This window comes from Psittacula echo (genome assembly GCF_963264785.1).
Source record: "Psittacula echo genome assembly, chromosome: 14".
Classification (NCBI taxonomy): Eukaryota; Metazoa; Chordata; class Aves; order Psittaciformes; family Psittacidae; genus Psittacula; species Psittacula echo.
This window is the reverse complement of record NC_137750.1, coordinates 12,726,958-12,740,143: the sequence shown is the minus strand read 5'-3', so window position 1 is coordinate 12,740,143 and position 13,186 is coordinate 12,726,958. Positions and strand designations below refer to the sequence as shown.

General features: G+C 47.1%; 1 protein-coding gene across 1 annotated transcript in view; it reads left to right on the top strand.

Moving 5' to 3' along the window:
• Nucleotides 1-10,914, top strand: part of STX8 (syntaxin 8) — a gene marked incomplete at its 5' end in the record, with an annotated part of 99,797 nt that extends 88,883 nt beyond the window's left edge. The window contains one exon of the mRNA XM_080629260.1: nt 10,654-10,914. Within this exon, the coding sequence (XP_080485386.1) occupies nt 10,654-10,721 (68 nt within the window). The 3' untranslated portion in view covers nt 10,722-10,914. The remainder of the gene's footprint in view (nt 1-10,653) is intronic.
• Between the last annotated feature and the right edge of the window lie 2,272 nt (nt 10,915-13,186).

Here is a 13,186-nt window from a genome sequence, read left to right as displayed (position 1 = left end):
GTAGAGGCTGGTGAGTGAGGCCGAGCCAGAGAAGTGCGTGGATGGGAATGTGAGGAGGAGCACCAGCCATGGGGGCACCGCGACCAGCAGCGAACCCCTGTTGCTGGGATTTAGCTCCCCTCGGCCCCAGCTTGGTCTCTTCTTGCGACCAGTGTGGGTCTGGCTGGTAAAGCTCTAGAGTTTCTAATGCAGTGAGAACTCTCTTTAGTGACCTGTGACTTGTGCTGCTGAAGGAGCACCTGATGGTAGCTGTTGGGTTTTCTCAGGTCACTGCCTTCTTGCAAGGACAGCTTCACCTGCCTCTCCTTCACACCCTTTAGCTCCTGGCTGTTCCCTCCACCACGGTTCACGGAGCTGTGGTCCATGCCAAATCCTTCTTCTGTTCCTCACTGTTCATTGCACTCCATGGCATGGAGAGGATAATCTCTGGTAAGTGCAGAGATGTCCCAGTTAGACCTGCACTTTCTCACCCTTTTCCTGCTGCTTTTTGCTGAGCTGATGGCAGACCAAAAGAGTTCAGGTGATACCTATGGCTTGGTCGGGCTCATTTGATGAACCCTGAAAGACAGGGATTTGTAGAACCTTTGTGATTTTGTTTGGGCTCATTTTGTTTTCTTTCTTTTTGGAAACCTTTAGTGCGCCTTGAGATTTGAAACTTCCACAAGTCCTGTTTCAAGCTCTAACACGGTTGATCAGAAATGCAGCACGTTGCTGGTCTGATGTTCTTTCTTGGCATTGCTTACATAAGGGAAAGGATGCTAGGGAGTTTGGAGAAGGGAGAACTGGAAAGTGTGTGTGCTTGTTCAATAAAAAAGGGGAGAGAGAGGGGAATAAACCACATACAATAATCTCCAGTCACCGTCTGCTGGTGACTTTGGGGTTTGAAGTAGTTTGATGATGCAGCGTGGGGATGGCTGTGAAGTTGCTCTCACAGAAGGAAACTTAAAAACGTGAGAATGTTTCCAGCTCCTGGCTTGCTGGGAGGGGGGGGATCTCCTGCATGACTGGACATCTGCGCCCAGTGGCAGCAGACAGGGGTGGGGAGAGGCTGCCGGGTTTTAGTGGGAGTAAAAGAAATGCTATGTGGGAGAACACCAAAAGGTGTCTTGGGGAGACATGAGGTCTTAAATTGTTTGAAATTGTCACCTTTGGCTGGGCATGGGCGCAGGGTCCTGCACCCATTTACCCCCCAGGACAGCGTGTGCTCCATGGGGGCTTCCTTTTCCCCTGCCTGTAGCATTGTTAAAGTTAGGGAGATCTTTTCCTTGGTGTACCAGTGAGTATAAAGGGTCGAGTTAATGGTTTTTTTGGGAGTGGGAAGTAACTTGAACAAACTGTTGCCTCTTTCATTTGCTCTTTGTGTGAGAATGAACCCAGTGAATGATTTTATTATTGGTTTTTTTTGCAGAATGATGTTACTCAGGTATGTGTGTAAATTGCTTTAAGGCTCTTTGGTTCAGTAATTCTATCTCAGAGGTACATGGAACCATTTCTCCTAGGTTGTCCTCTGTGATCTACCTTCTGCTATTTAAAGTCATACAAATTTAGCTCAAAGTGTTCCCTTTCCTGCAGACTTCTCTGAAAGTGAAAACTTGTGTCAGTGTCAGTTTAGTTCTTGCTATGCTCTTGCCTCGTCTTCACATCCAAACAAATGTCTTGTCTGTCTCTGAGCTTCGCTTCTGGTGACTCAGAAGGGAGAATTATTTATATGTCTTAATTTCCTTAGGAAACCTTTGTGTCTTTCAGCTGCCCTTCTTCTAGTCTGGTTCTCAGGTCAATGCAAGAGGTTAATGAATTGTGTACTTACAGACATATGGCCAAATGTCTGTTTATGCGGCATCTTTAACTGTTGGATCCAAACCTTCCAACCACTACCCAAGGTAGGAGATTAGCTCCACACAGACCAGTTAAGCTTCAGAGAAGTTGAAAGAGGCACAGTGGTTGAAGGCTGTGACCAAATTCATCTGAGCTATTCCTCTGCCCATTGTGGTTCATGTGAGGTTGGGTTTGTTCAATATGTGTCCCTTCTTGAAGGAGTATGGGATTTCTTTGCAGTTGTGCTTGGAAATGGTTCAATGCACTATCTGGCACACATTTGTAATTCGAAAAATAGGTTAAAAAAGAAGCAAGTTGAAGTAGAACAACAATGGATTAAGAGAAACACTTATCTCACTTCCTTTCATTCAGCTTTGCTGCGCATGTGGTTTGGGACCCAAATGCTCGGGATTATTTGATTGCAGAAGCAATAAATATTTTGGATGTAAACTCGCTCCATGCTGCTCCTGGGACTGAACCTGACATTTGTTTTTGGATGGTGGTGGGTTTTATCTTGCTGCTATTTAGTCACACTTTGTTTGCCAACAGGTCTTGATGTCAGTAACGTAAGGCGTCTTCATGCCCTGATCAAAGGCTTGTGTTCACAACAGACTCATATCTGTGCTTGAGGGGGAAGCGTAGCTCCAACCTCGAGTGACAAAAAAAGCACAAGAATGCAGTTTTTTAATATATGAAATCATGTTGACCGAGGGGTTCATCTGTGTGAATGAAGTCTATACCTTTGACTCTGATAAATTGTTTCTTCAGGTTAATCTAATGTTGCATAAATAGCTCCAAATGGGGAATAACTCATAAAATAAGAGGATTTTTCATCTTACATAGCAATGACCTAGGTTTTTCTTTCTTCCAAATAAGGAATTAATAATGCGATAGCTGTTGTTTCCAAAGAGCTCAGCTTTTTTGCAAAGTGTCTTGCTTTTTTCTCCTCCAGACCCAGTGAAACACATGGGCGTTTGGAGCCTTTAATAACCATTCACAGAGCCTGCTCTGGATTTCTTTGAGAATTGCCAATGATTTTGATGTCAGAGTTGAGAGGTACAACTGTAGTGTTACATTTCTCAAGTCAGACCAGTTGAAAAGAAAGGTCAAAAGCAATAAGGTGCAGGTTCCTTGGGGTGGGTGGGGGCGTAGGATAATGTGCGACCACAGCGCTTTACACAGGCCTGTCGCCCAAGAAAAAGTTTGGCTGTCACAAAACTAATAAAGAGCAAGCCTCTGGAGAGAGTGTTTCAATGATGCAGGTGTAGGAATCAGGGAGTGTGTTTACATACAAGCCAGCTTAATAGCGTGGGATTTATGCTAAAGTGTTTCTTAATGCAATACAAATTGAATGCCCCATCTTGCTCGACACGAGGAAAATGTTAGACGGAAGGACTTCTTTATGGCTTTTGGGGAGAAAGTGTTTGGCCTTTTTTAGGGAACATAAAAGACAGCAAGATGGATTTCTTCTGGTGCTTGCCATGTTAAACTAGTGCTTTAGGTATGTGCCTCAGATCTGGAGCCAGCCTTCCAAGTTGGTTCTCTGCTGCCTTGAAAGTCAGGGGTTTGAAGAGGTTTGGGCAGGGTTTTTGCCACCTGTCCAGCAACACGGACTTTAAATGAACTGACTGAAAAAGCAGATAAAATTTGTTGGTTTTATTGTTAGGGTTTTCTGTTTGTTTTAAAACTGTGACATTACAAAGAAGTCCTCCATGAAAGCAGCTGTGACTCCACAGCCTCTTCCTGAAACTCCCATCTTCTCCCTGCTTCTCTCCTACCCTATAAAACAACTATTATGTGTTTATAAGGTAGCGCTCCATGTCACTTATAAAAGAAGACTTATTCATAAACTTCTGGATACACAGTTCTGTGGGAATATTAACTTTCTTGGCATAAAATAAGCCACTTTTTCCAGATAATGTAATGCTATACTAGGCTATTTAAAGTCATAGCGTGCTATTTAATATTATTTTATAATCTATAAAAGACACCAGTGCTGACCCTTCAGCATTATTGCGAATGACACTATACCAAATCGGCATACAAGATAGGGAAAACCCCAGGCAAAGCTCCTGTTCCCAGAAACAGTCACCATCAGGGTGCTGAGGGATGCTCAGAGCAGCAGGGCTGCTTTCCCCATGCTTTCTCTCTGCACACAGCAGTTGTGCCGGTGATCACAGACAGGCACGTCTCATTTTCGAGGCCAGGTTGGACACAGGGGCTTGGAGCAAGCTGCTCTGGTGGATGCTGTCCCTGCCCGTGGCAGGGGATTGGAGCTGGGTGAGCTTTAAGGTCCCTTCCAACACAAACCAGGCTGGGATTCTATGATTCTGTGGTTTTTTGGATGGGATTTGCTGGCTGCAAGTTAGACATTGTTGAAGCGCTTTTGGACGTTAACAGTTCAGCTTTTGAAGTCGGGGCAGGTGACTCGGACGCACACATGCATGTGCCTTAGAAATGTTTTTTAATGGGCTGGAAGCAGTATTTACTTCGATTATCCATGAACCAGCAGGCAGCCAACACGTGATTGTCTTTGCTTTCTGAATACACTCAATATTCCACTCAGTATTGGTCCACAAAACCACAGTGCTCTCCAAAGGACAGCGGCTGCCTCAGTCTCCAGGTTTCCAGCTGACGTGGATTTGGGGGTGACAGGTGGGGATCGCATTGGTCAAGTCCATGTCCAAAAGATTCTTGCTGCTCCCTATCCTGTGGTGCTACCCTGCTGCCAGAGCAGTCTGCTTGGAACCTGAGAGAAGCCGTGGCTACGCACCCCATGGAAAGGAGGCATCACCCCTTAGCATATGCTCCTATTTACTTCTCCTATTTATAAAGAGCATCCAATACTCTGTGCACTGATTATAGCAGCAGGGACTGAAAGAGATTTCCTGGCTCATTGAATCCAGACCTCTGCTATCACAGGCAGATTCTCTCCGCACTTGCTTTCATAAGCCCTCTAAAATGCTTTGAGAGCATTTAGGCTATTTTTGCTAGGGAATGGATATGTCCAGGGGCAGCCCAAGCTGGGCTGATGCTCAGAGATCTAGCAGTGGGCGAATATCTTGATGTGGATATCTTATGTCCATTACTGATGGGTTTGGGGTCAAACAAAGAGTAGTAGAGTGGACCAGTTTTCAACTGGAAGATGCCTCCAAGGCAGAAGGACAGATCATCCCTGCTCAAGGCCAGGCTGGACAGAGCTTTGAGCAACTTGGTCGAATGGAAGGTGTCTTATAGCAAGGGGGCTGGAAGTAGATGATCTTTAAAGGTCTCTTCCAAGCCAAATTATAGTGATTCTATGATCAGCATTGCCACTGGAGACCTTTAACACGACCTGTGAAGCCCTGGGTGCATCAGCCACTACCTACTCCTTCCACAGCCCTACCTTCAGCTGAATGGGGGTGCTGATGTGAGTCTAGGCATTGCTCTGGAATTTCAGGGTTCTGGCTGGAACACACTGGTGATGACCTGCCTGCTGCTCTAGCCTGGGATGTTGGGCAGCTGGATGAAGCTATGTAAAAAGCCTGTGTAGGAGTGTCTGGCTGCCAGGGGGCTGAAAGAGAGGAGCTGAAGCATTGCTGACATTCCTGGTGCCATTAAACAAGAGTCTTCTTGGTCCCTGGAATATTCGTTGCCAGTGTGCCCTTCTGAAAATGCAACCAGGATCTTGTTAGTGGAGCGGGGGATGCTGAGGAGGAAGGTGCAACTGTGTCCTCTGCAGGGGCTGCCCACTGTGAAGTTGTACTGCAAGGCACCTTGTAGGAACCTGCGGGCTCTAATTGATAACACATTAAATCTCAATGGCCAGCACTCTGTGGCCGTGGGGCGATTGTAATGGTAAATCAATAGTCTGATAGAAGCAGACCAGAAATCTTTTGACACTTACTCAAGAGGGACTTGTCAAAACACGATGTATTTATGACCAAGTTCCTGCCTGCCTGTTCAAAGGCACTTGAACCCCTGCCAGATCCTAAACATTCTCAGATTCCCAGGAGTTATATTCAGCACAATAAGTGGATATTTCACAGTAAATATTGCCTTGTCAGAAAGCTGGCAGAAGCACCAGTTGACAGGCAACAATTGGCCGCTTTGTCTGGGTGCTGTGCAGGCTTGTCCCCTTCTGCGGCAGTGCTCGTGAGTGGGAACTCCTGCCCCAACGGGCTCCAGCCTCGTGGGCATGGGGAATTAAAAATGCTCTAAAGGAAACTGCGGCTCACTGAGCCTCAGCTGCCTCCATCTGAGCAGTCAGCACAAGGAGTTGGAAAGTCTCAATGATTAATCTCAAGCACAAAAGCCGGCTGCTGGCTGGCGGTAGGTATCCGCTTTTCTCCGAGGAAACCAATTCATCAATGTTCTTTGGGATTCATAACAGTTATTTGAGGCAAAGAGGATTATTTAGTGCGTGGCACCGTGTGCATCAGTGGAGTTACAGACCAGAAATGTTCATGATTCTCTGCCTTCTCTCAGATCTGCAGCACATCCAGGGTTTCAGCAGCACCGTGTGGGCTGGAACACACGCCCAGCACCTATAGTGTGGGCTCTGTACTGAGAGGAGAGGGATGCCCGAGAAGAGAGGAATGCTCTTGAGGGCAGGGATGTGACGTGGTTTTGCACAGTGCTCAGTTTGGTGCTGCTCCAAGTCACATCCGGGGTCTCTGCGATGGGTAAACAGCAAGGTTGGGATGAAGAGGGGGCAATGAAATGATTTACTGGGCTTGTCGTTTTGTGACTGGTATTTGTCATCGCTGAGGATGCCTGGCAGTGCATCAAAGAGTGTGGGCTTTAAGTGAAGTCTTTTTTCTAATAAGAACTTAAACCCTCGAGTTATATAGTCCCAATGGGGCAGACGTAGTTACTAACTGGCAGAACAGGCACAAGGGACTAAGAGTCCTCAGCCATCACCTGTATTTACACAGATCCTTAACCCCCTGGACATTCAGGTGCAAACTGGGGTGGAGAATCATCTTCTAACTTCTAACATGCCCAAACCCCTTTAGGCAGATTCAGATCTCAAAGAATAATTTCCATTTCTAAGTGGACCCCAGCTGGGAAGTTGTTCATGAAGGAGTAGGTCAGGTACAGCAGGAGGGATGTCCATGATGAACCCCAAGCCAGGGATCCTTAAAGCTGATAAATCCCAGGGAGAGGGGATAGACCTGGGACTTGGGCTGGCCCAGGGAGATGAGGTTTGGTGTGAACCCCAGATCTTCTGATCTGATGGCTGGACAGACAGGTGAGACAGACTGAACAATGATCTTAACCAAGAAATAAATTACTTTTGTTGTAACCTTTTCCTCTTATCGCTGAAAATCTGATCTGAACTATCTTTTGGAGAAGGCTTTGGTTAGTTTGGAGTGAGAACCCCTGTGCTGCGCAGGGAGTGGGGATCGGGATCAGGGTGATGAGCAGAGCTGCAGCTGATGCCAGGATTAAAACCTGGCAAAGCAGCGTGAGTGCTGGTGCTCCCAGGAGCCTGGAACTTGGAGTAAGCCGAGAACGTGCCCTCTGTGTTTGTGTGCTGCTCCTCTGAGCTGGAACAGCAGCACCCTCACAGACCCTTTAGCAGATGGAGCTTCAAGGGTATTGCGCTTCCTCCAACCTGCCTTAATTAATTGTTCTGGAATTGCACAGAGAATCCATTTCTCACTTCCCACCTTTCCCTGAGAAATGCATTGCAAATTTGTTTTCTTTGGCACAGGAATCTTTTATTTTTTTCTTCCCTTACTCCTGTTTACATTGTTGGTGGCTTTGATTCCTCAGCTTCTCTTTGAGGAGTTCTCATCGAGGGGGATATTTATATTTCATAGGACTTGAGCAGAAAAAGGCAAAGCAAGCGGGGAATCTAAATGCATAATTCCTGTCAGATCCTATCTCCAGCTTTTGTTAGGAAAACTTGTTGTGCTCTGTGAAACACTCAGGTTTAAAAGCTTCAGATCCTTCTAATCTGCTATTCTGTAGTATGGGGGGTGGAAAAATGTGCGTAACATCTGGTCTCTATCATGCAAGAGGTACTTTGAAATTCGTGTGCTATTGCCAATTTATATGATCCTATTCTTTTTGTGCACATCACATGGATCAGATAAGCCTTTAACACTGATTTATACTGCACTGACATGTGCCATTGCTGCTTCTCTGTCCCTCAGATGGGGAGGAAGCACTTGACCACTGCTTTTGGAAACTGAAAAGTGGCTCCAGGTTTTTAATACCAGCCTCTTTCCAGGAATAAAATGAAGTTTATTTCCTGTTGCTGTCCTGCTCTTGTTGCCCTGAATGTTCTGTCAAGTTTCCTGTTCATTCTGCTGTTGCCCATTAGCAATACTCTACTAGTCCCCCACCTTCCCCTGTTCCTGCTGGGTAATAGTTCTGGGTTTATGTGCAGTTTTTCTTGGGAGTTGTCAAAGAATAATTGCGCCCCATTAACTCCACTTTGTATCATTACTAATTCACACCTATAAACTATTTTCCAAGCAACTGATCTCAGTTGTCTCTTAATTGCTGAAGTCCATAAACTCTGTTAGACTGAAACTGTGCTAAGGATTTGCACCCTCTAAACCTTTTTCCTCCAGTGCAAAACATAACAGGGAATCTGAGTGCAGCAGCTTTATCAGGTATTAATTCTTCCTAATTTAAGCAAATTATTTGTTTCTGGCTCTTCTGAGGACTACAAAATGTATAGTATGATATAAAAAGTGTGAGACTAGAAAGGTGGTAAAAGTACAGATCATGTTCCCAATGTATTCATCTAACAGTTTGTGTTGCTGGGTGATGTTGAGTGGTTGGCTGAGACTGGAAACCAGACACCCCTCTCTCACCCATTCCGGTGAGCTGGAGCAAGTAGCATATGGTCTGAGATCCAGCTGGGTCAAATATGCTCCATAGACAGTGACCTGGGGTGAGGATGTGGAGGGAGGCTCTGCAGGAGCCCAGCAATGGGACCATCCCCTGGGGTTCTTCCCAAAGGACTTCAGCTGCGAGGGAGCTGGCACTGAGCAGTGCTGCTGGGACAAACCCAGCTCCTGGGTGCTCAGGCAGGGATCTTGGCTGTCCAGTGCCTGTTGTGCAGCATGGCCCTGGGGGCTGCTGGCATTGGGGCCAACCCTGAGCCCTGGCTCTGGGTGCAGAGAACAGCAGGAACAGACAGGAGCATTTTTGCTGGTTTACTCCATCTTGATTGTGATGAATGAGCACTTATAACCAGGAGTAGGCTGAAGTTTAGTGTCCTCTAAACAAAACTACCCTGTATCATCCTACCTCAAAGGATGCACTAAGTGTAAACCATTCAATGGAACTTGTCCCTGCCTAGCAAAAGAGCTTGTCCCTGCAGTGCCAAATCCTGCCATGGTCCTTCGGCATCCCAAGTGGAGCACACAGAGCTGCTGCCTTCTTTGGAAGGAAAAGGCTCAATACCTGAGACCTGCTGGAGCCAGTGGGGTGAAGTGCTACTCGAGCTCCCTTCGGATAACAAATGGTTTTAACTGAGCAGAAAAGTTAAAAATACTGTTTGTGGCGACTTTTATTTCCCTGGAAAAAAATCCCAGAGCCCTGGCAGAGAAGCAGTTTCTGCACAGAAAACATGACACTATTTACAAAAAGCCAGGTCTAATATCCTTTTCCAGCTTGGAAAGAGGAGTTTATTTTAATACATCCTTTTTTAATTGCCATGAGCTGGACTTGTAAATATTGTAAGTGGTTGAGTAACAGTCATCTGAGAGCGGCCCAAATGAAGGGACATTTTTTCCGCTCTTGGAGCCCTAACATATTCCCACAGCCCGGACAGGGGAATAGCACAGAGTGGATACTAAAGGAAGACATCCTAATTAAAAGGTGGTTTAACCCCAGGGGATGCCTGTGAGCATGATGCCAGTGCCCGAAGAGTGCCGTGGTCCAGCCAAAGAGTTTACATGTTGGGGCTGCCTGGGGAGGTGATGGAGCGGACTGCAGAGATCCAGTTCGTTTTCAATGAAACAGTTCTTCCTCCATGCTAAGAAAGGGGAGAGAAAGGGGAGAGTGCCCCCTAAGAAAGGGGAACTAAGGAGAATTAGTTTCTTCTAGCAGTGCCTGACCCCTGGGTTGCCTTATCACTGTTGTTCAGGTGAGAGAGAGAAAATCTGCTTTGCTGGTTTTCTGGATCAGTCTTCCAAATGATCCATAACTCACATATTAAATACTGTCCTCCAGAGCAGCATGGTGTGCCTGAGCTAGAAGGTAGTTGTGAAGGTTTTTAAGATGATATTGGTCATTAGCTTCTGCACAGGAACTGGTGTAGTGCTGGGTAAGGATGTAACACAGAGAGCCTGTGCAGAGCACTGTTAGTTACACTGCCTTTAGTGCTGGTTGGTCTTAATTTTCCCAAGTCGGGTCCATGCCTGAAAGCTCTGCTTTTGCTCTGCAAATAGCTTTGTATGAAAGCAGGAGTAGTTTGTATTGGAACAATTTCCTGATACAATTTGGATTTCCTTCTGAATAATCCTTTGCCCCAGTGGGATGGTACAGAGGGATTCTAGAACAGCTTAATTGGCCTTGCCGTGAGTTACACATATCCCCTAGTCTTTGCAAGGCAGATGTTTAAGTAGGAAGATCCCCTGCAGGCACTGCTAAAAAATCAATGTGAAGGGTCAGGAGGAGAAGGAACTGCTCTGCCAACGTGGGGTTTGAGCCCACGTCCCTGCTCAGGTTAGCAGCATGCAGGGATCTGTGATGGGGCTTGCATGGGGTGAGCAGGAGGGGAAATCAGTCTCAGCTGGGAGGAGGAGCAGGGCTCAGAGGAAGAATTTAATTGCAGAAGACCAGTTGTACGAGACGAAGGCAGCGACCTTGACGTCGTTTCATCTTTTCCAGGAATGCTGGTGGTGATTGTGTTGCTGCTGATTGCGATTGCTGTGGTTGCTGTCTGGCCAACACACTAATGCGGGTGTGGGGCCCGCTGGAGCTGCTGCTCCACAGCTGAGCGCGGAGGACTCTGGAGAAGAGACCAACTTTGTGCAAAGACCTGTGATTTAAATAAACTCAACGGTATTAGAACGCGGCTGTGTCCGGCAGACATCCGCTCTCCCCTCGGCGCACAGCTGAAGAGCGCTGCGTGATTTGGAGGGACTCTCTTCCCACCTTCATTTGGCATTGGGGAGCCTGCAGCTGGCTCCACAAGAGCTGCACTTCTCAGTGCATCTGCGGCTGAGCACATGCTGGTGTCGGGGTGCTGCTGCCCTGTCCGTGGCTGTGGCTGCTGCTGCTGAATGGCTTTAAGATGCTAAAATGCAGGGGTGGGTTGGGGGTACAGCGGTCCTCCACTTTCTCACACTTTCCCTGGGGATGAAACCACATTTTTCAAGGAAGAGGTGTTTTGGGGAATGGCTGCATCTGGATTCTCGCAGGATGGGAAGCCCTGTGGAGACACGAGACCCCCACAAGAAGCACAGAACTCTGTTGAATGAGTCAGTCCTTGGGGGAGAGTTACTGGTGTTGATCTCCATGGATAGATGTGAACAGCAGCAGGTTTCCAGCCAGGTGGGTCCAAATGGAGAGCCTTGCCCCGTCCGTGCTCGTGAGGACAGCGTGCTCTCCACATGCTCTGCTGTGCTCTGCACACAGGATGTGCTGCATTAATGTACTAACCTCAGCAATAGAGGGCTGCCTCTTTATGACTTTTCACTCTGTTAGACCCTATTTGCAAACTAATGAAAAAGAAGGATTGAAAGTTCGCTTCTGGCCAAGAAAATGATTATTTTGTTACACTTCTCAGTTGGATTTCAGAATTGATAGGGCAAGCAATAAATATTGAATAAAAGCTGATCTGTTTCTATACAGTCCATCTGCCTGGGTCTTTATTGTTTCCCACCATCTCATGTTGTGCGTGAATGGTTTCTCCAACACTTTCATTTCCTAAGAGCTGGTTTGGAGAAGGAAAAAGGCAATTCCTGTCAGACTTCATGTGTATCATGACATACATTTCCTGGCAGATCCATCAGACTTGCCAGCCCTGGGCTGGTCCTCACCTGTGCTGCTTTGCAGCTCTCAACTGGCTCTTGGCACTCATTTCCCTTTCACTGCCTTCCACCTGCACAACTGGAGTGGTGGCACATCTAGCACTGATCTGGTAGGTGGGAAACCAGGGTATCCTGGTGCTGCATCACATCTTGAGGGACATGCATCTCATGTGTTTTGCTGGAGAAAATCCTTCAAGCCTTTAAAAAGTCCAGTCCAGGTCGTGCCTGCTTGCTTTTCCTTGGAGAGATGCTTCATCTTACAGCCTTCAAAGGAGAAGAGGGGAGAAAACCAGGGAGTTTTGTGTTCTCATGGCTTTCAAGAGGACACAACAGGTTTTTGACTTGTTTATTGCTTGATGTTAGATTAGAAACAGAGCTTTTTGCTTAAAGCGACTCCAGCTGGCAACAGGTAACAGGAGCCTTGGAGCTGTGTTCAGAACTCGTGCATTCCTGCAGTTCTGTGGAAGGACCAACACTGGAAACTCTCCTGTGCCCAAGCCCTGCAGCAGGATTTAGCTCATGGCTCCAGTGCAGCCCCTGGATCTCTGGTGACAGCAGGAGAATGACACGTGGTTTATTGAGATGAAGCTACAGACTTGGGTTTCTAATTAAAACTGCCGTTTATGGAGGGGATGAAGGTTTTGTTTGAATTCCCAGGACACGCAGGATGATGCATAATTCATCCTGATCAACCTGACACAGTGATTTTGTTCTGGCAGAGGCTTTAAATCGATGTTTCCTGACCTGTTGGGTCCTCAAACACATTTTTCCTGTTAGCGCTGGGGAAAGGTAGAAACGTGAGGCTTTGCTCTGCTGAAATGTCTCACCACTGGGGCCTCAGACTTGCCCTTTAGTAACATTTAATATGTCGTGTGGGTGAGGAGTTTTATTAAAAACCAGTGGATTTGGCAGCGTTCTGCTGTGTTGGGGGAAGCTTTTCTGTCTCCTGCCTTACCAAAGAAAAAGGAAGGTTAAAGCACCAGAGCCGCAGGGGGTTGGCTCAGAGCGAGCAGGCTTGGTGAGCACAGTCACCGTGCTGCCGGCTGCCCTCACTTCCAGGCAGGGAGCAAAGGATGCTCAAGCTGCCCATTGAATCTATGCCATGGGGCTGCTGGAGTCATGTATTTGTGGTGCCTTCTCCAAGCAAAGGTCCCCTCTGTTCCCCTGGAACGTGCTCGGAGACATCCCAGCTTGGCCTTCCCTTGCAGCTCCTTCATTTCTGTCTCGGAGGATGTGCTCAGGGGTTTAGCTGCTTCCAGTCGGTATTCCATCAGAAATACAAATGCTGTGGGAAGGCCTGGTACCTGTGAGAGGCACTTCCCTGTCCAAGTGCCCTTGAAAAGAAGTCCCTCGCTCCTACCTGAGGGTAAAGATGATCTTGAAAGGCT